General features: G+C 57.2%; 1 protein-coding gene across 1 annotated transcript in view; it reads left to right on the forward strand.

Moving 5' to 3' along the window:
• Positions 1 to 403: 403 nt before the first annotated feature.
• The window catches only part of CLUH (clustered mitochondria (cluA/CLU1) homolog), a gene marked incomplete at its 3' end in the record, with an annotated part of 27,446 nt that continues 22,756 nt past the window's right edge, over positions 404 to 5,093 (forward strand). Inside the window, 1 exon segment of the mRNA XM_010153140.1 lies at positions 404 to 1,292. Within this exon segment, the coding sequence (XP_010151442.1) occupies positions 404 to 1,292 (889 nt within the window).

Raw genomic sequence — 5,093 nt, forward strand, 5'->3', positions numbered from 1 at the left:
GGGAGAGGAGAGCTTCAGCTGCTGGGAGCCACTTTTGGGCTTTGCAGATACCGTGGCAGCGTGAGAGGGGCGAAGGCGCGCAGTGGGTGAAGGTCGTGGGTGGCACTTTGGGAGAGCTGCTGTGAGCCCGGCACCCGATTCTGGGGAGCAGGCAGGACGTGAGCTCAGGGCACGCGCAGGATACCACGCGGAGTCAGCTGCCGGTCCTCTGCGTCCTGCCACCCCGGGGCCAAGTAGGAGATTTTTTTGGAGGTGGCTGACTGCGTGAGAAGGCGAGCAGGTCCTGGCTGTGGAGGGCAAGGGCTACCGCGTGGGAGTTTGCCTTGTGGGGACTTCAATATATGTGTGCAAACAAAACTAACCTTTCTAATCGAGTGCTGTATGAGCCAGGCTGCTCGTGATCATGGGAAACAGCCTTTTTGCAAACTGCTGCAGGCATGTCACTGATCTGATCTTCCAGACACGCAGCTGCAGCTCGCCCGATGAGAGGTCACCCCTCTTACCCAAGCCTCCCGTGAGCTGTGCTGTCTGCCCGGAGATGCCAGAAGCTGCCCAGTGTGCCGGGCTGTATCCAGACGTCATCCCCAGCGAGGCAGTGACAGGAAGCCTGCAGAAGTGCACCGAATACATCCAAGACATATCCGAGGCCAAGAACGAAGAAGGAACGGTGACAGTCTGTGAACAGAGCTGTTTGAGACCCAGTGTGTGTGCAGCCGGCCCACTCCGGCAGTCGGAGGCATCCTGTGCCGTGTCTGTCCTTCCAGCCGACCTTGGCGAAGGGCCGGCAGGGCTGGTCGATCATGCTCAGTTGCTCGGGGCCTGCCAGAGCTGTATGAAACTTGAGGACAGCAGCTTAGCCCATAGATCCTGCCGCCGGGAAGAGCACGTGGCAGCAGCTGACGGGGGGAATGTGGCCCCCGGAGCACATCCTGCTGGCCCGGGCCTTGGTGAGGAACGAGCAACCTTGTGTTTAGACACAGCCTTAGCAGGTTCGGGCAGTGTGCTGAAATGCAGGGATGCTGCTCCCTCCTCAGGGAGCCCTGGGACGCCTTCCTCTGCTCTGCCAGCACGTGTGGGGAAAACCCCACCAGCCCAAAGAATGGTTGTACAGCTTGTCCCCCCTGGCGAGACGTCATCGAAGGTTTGGGATGCAAGGACTGGTTTTGTGACGGACCCCACTGCCTGCCCTGGTGGCAAGCCGGGCTGTGATCCTGACTCTGGGGTGCAGGCACTGCCTTTGAAACAGCACCAGCAGAAGAAGAGGAGGAAGAAAAAGAAGCTCACGCTTTTAGGTGCTCAGCAGCATGGCACGCTGCTGTGCTCCTTGTAGCCAAAACACTGTATGCCTGTAACGGGGGTGGGTGGCTGTATGTGTCCGTGGGATGGGGCAGGACGAAGGAGAGGGGAGGGGGGGTGGCATTAACTTCATGGCAGATGGAAAAGGAGGAAGGTGGTGAGACATCCCAGCTGGGCTGTGCCACAGGGGTCCTCTCTCTGCCTTCTCCACGTTAGGAAAACCCTCATACGCTTGTTTTTCTTATTTCTTAATTCATAAGGCAAGTGTTTCTCTGTGACTGCAGGCGTGGTCCTTGCCAAGGGTCGGACTGGACCTGCCTGGCCTGGCCTGCAGCAGTGCAGGTGGGAGCGTGGGCTGGGGAGGGACAGGAGCAGCGTTTTCGCAAAGCCTTTGGCTCCCTTTGGCTGCACGCGGGTGGGAGGAGATGCCTGCCCTGCAGGGATGGAGTAGCTCCGTGGTTGGGGATGTTCCTTCTCAGCCGCTCGCTGGCTTGCGGGGCAGCTGCTCGGCCACATCCTGCTCTCCTCCTCTCCCCTTCTCCACAAAGTTACAGCAGTAATGTGCATCAAATGGTAAATCAGCTGCAGGGGCTGTTGTCCTTGCCAGCACTTCTAGGATATGAGAAACTTGGATAATTATTTTTCAAGTCTCAAGGTCAAGATTTACCTTTCTATCCCCAAATTTTCTTTCTGTTCAGCCCCTGTGCAGTGGCTGAATTTTGGTCTCTGCTGACATCTGGCCCCGCTGGTGGCATGGGGGGATGTGTGGGGACGCTCACCCAAGCTGGCTGCTCGGTTTCTGGTTCGGTGCTGGCTGTGCTTTCCCCGTGCCCAGCGGTGGGTGTTGAGGCTGTGGGCAGAGCCCACATGGGGGTCTCCCATCAGGGGAGACCATGCAGGAACTGTCTGCGCTGCTTGGAATTCGAAACACCTTTGAGGAGGGAAAGGCGGAATTCAGGCCCTCAGAAAGGCACTGGAGCTGGTAATAAGAAATGCACTCCCAAACTCTGTGAGGAGGGCAGGGCTTTAATCTGCCGGTTTGTGCCTCTAATCTCCGCTGTCACTAAATGTAGGGAAGGGGACTCCTCACAAACACAGTGGTCCCTCCAGCCCAGGGTAACTCACAGCACCGTAGTGTTGGCATTGTTTGGACCAGGCAGTGTAAGAACAGGATTAGTGACTGACTTCTGTTTGGACGCTGATGAGTTATTAACTGGCACTCCCCTTCATCTGTTGCCGTGTTTGGGTGGGCAGCCTCTTTCAGATGGGGTCCTGGCCGGTTTGCGAGGTGCCCACCACCTCTGCAGGCTTGCCATAAATAGGATGTGGGATTGCAAGAGGAGCTGTCACCTTGGCGTGTGTGCTCGTTCTTTAAGTGCAGAGGTGAACTGTAATCCTTGTACTGATCCTCTCCAACCGGGCAAGCCGCAGACAGGCCCGCGCGGGTCGATTCCCCCTGGTGAGGTGGTGCCTGTGCCGCCTCCTCCCTTCTCCAGCATCTGCCTTTGCCTGTGCTCCTGACGCTTCAGTCCTGCGTGCGCTGGCGGTTTGTTGACGCTGTGCTCGGAGTAGCGATGAGAACATCGCGTTACGTTTGGGCTGCCAGCCAGCATACGCCGGAGCTTCGCAGCCTCAGCCTGCGGGTGCGAACCAAGGGCTGGAAGGAGGAGGATCCTTGCTGGGGTGCCGGCGCGTCCCTGGGAAGAACGGGAGGATGGAGGTTATGGCCTTTGGTCGAGACTGCAGAACAGCATCTCTGAGCCACTGCATACCAGAGGGATCTCCCGCACTGTCCCAGCAGCGTGGGACGTGGGAGGAGTGGCGGGTAGCGCCCCCAGAGCGGGTGGGACCACTTCCCTGTGACTCATCCGCCTTCCGCAAAACCATCCGGGTGCGTGGCACCGTGCGTTCCGAGCTTGCTGTTAGCGTGGCTGCTGGCCCGGCTGGGGCTGAGAGTGACTAGCAGGAGAGGTCTCTGGGGGTGGCTTCCAGGTGCCCTTTTTCTTACTGCTGTCTTGAACATGCCAAAACGGAGTGCCCCGTGCGTCTGCCTCACTCTGGCTGCCAAGGCTGGGGCACAACGGTTCTGCAGCAGGCGGTAGGTAGGAACCGGTGGCCCACTTTAAGGCAGGGGGGTGAAGCTCTGCTTCCCTGTGAGTCGGCAGCCGGCAGGCAGCACGTCCTCCCGGCACGCTCACCCGCGCTGCCGACAGCTGGGGCTGAAGCAAAACGCACTGTTTTCATGAAACGTACCTATTCAGTAAAAACCCTGCTGGAAGCCTTCCCTGGTCTTAAATCAGAGCGTTAACCTGCTGCACAGCTGGTCTTTCTCAGTCCAGGCTCAACTTCTGTTTCTAAACTTAAGACAGTGCTGGCTGGAGCTGGATCTTCTGGCGTAAGGAGACATGGAGGTGTTGCCTCTACATGTCTTTTCTGCTTCAGAGTGCAGAACTGCCCCAGCCCCGTCTTCACTCAAGTATGGAAAGAGGGATGGAAAGTGTGAACATGTATTTCTGCAGACAAGAAACGGTTTTCTGATTTCTGAAACAATCGGTAGTTTGGGGATCCACTGACATGAAGTATTGCAAAGTGGAAGCGTGGTCCTGGCTGATAACGCTTCCCTGCTGCATGCAAGCTTTCCCTGTCTGCTTTGCTGTGTGTGCTGTGCTCGAGACCAGCGTGTGCACGGGTTCACAGCTCTCGTGTGAAGCCTGTCTCCTGGTTTGGTTAGTCCCTCTGCGCTGCTTTCCTCCTCACTTCCAGCTCCAAGATGGCCAGTTAATCTCTGTTTGCTCTGGAGGCACCTTCTCTGCTGGATCTTGCTTTGAAAAATGACATAACACAGAATCACATTTATTCGGAGGTGGCAGTGTCTCTTTCAGGAATACTCTGCTAGCTGTTGTGGCACAGAAGTCACTTCACTGACCGCCTCGCTGCTGCTGCTGAGTCAGTTCAGTGGAAAGCATCCTTGGTCAGGCCTTTGGCATGACAACCAGCACGGGAGTGTGCCAGGAGCATGGCACAGGCTCGATGCAGGAGCATCAGGAGAGGTGATGTGGCTGGGAACAAGAGCAGGGACAGGACCTGGCATATCCCACACGCTGCTGCTTCCATACTTTGCTGCCAGCGAAAGCCAGTGGTTTGTGAACAGCACCTCAAGCTTGTCTGTGATGCTGTCAGGAAAGGTCGTTGGCCATGGATAGGTGGAGAGGGGGATTCTTGGAGCGGTGGGCAGCACACTCTTTTGTGGAGCTTTTCTTCTTCCTTTCTAGCATGACTGCAGCTGGCTAGAGCCAGGGTCAGGCCTCTCGTCTGGCTTGCCCGTGGTCTCATCTGTCAAAGAAATGAACAGCTCACGTTGGGGACACAGGCAAAGTGACAGGGAGCAGGAGCAGCAGCTGCCGAGATGCCAAAGGCAGCAGAGGCTGTTTAAGGTAGCTGTTACCTGCTGCCTCTGGGAACGGGTGTGCTTTCCTTGTGTTTCTTGCTCTTTCTCTATGTCCTAATTCAGCCTTGACAGTTGTCTCTGAGGCGGGTTTGCTGCTGGCAGTCGTAGAATGGAGTGGGAGTATGACCCCGGGGGACACGCCAGCAAGGCTTCTCAGCGCAGCCGTGTGCTGCGCCTCAGCGGTGTGCGAGGGGACGGAGCGTTTCCGTCCCTGGTCTCGTACATGGTGATGGCTGAGTGACTTTTCTGGGCTGCCAGGGCAGTTGAGTTTCATAGGTGAGAACCAGCCTTGGTAGCTGTAGGTCTTCAAGCCACAGTGCCGGCCTGAGTGGCAGAAGTGATGGAGGTT

This window comes from Eurypyga helias, unplaced genomic scaffold (genome assembly GCF_000690775.1).
Source record: "Eurypyga helias isolate BGI_N326 unplaced genomic scaffold, ASM69077v1 scaffold15896, whole genome shotgun sequence".
Taxonomy (NCBI): Eukaryota; Metazoa; Chordata; class Aves; order Eurypygiformes; family Eurypygidae; genus Eurypyga; species Eurypyga helias.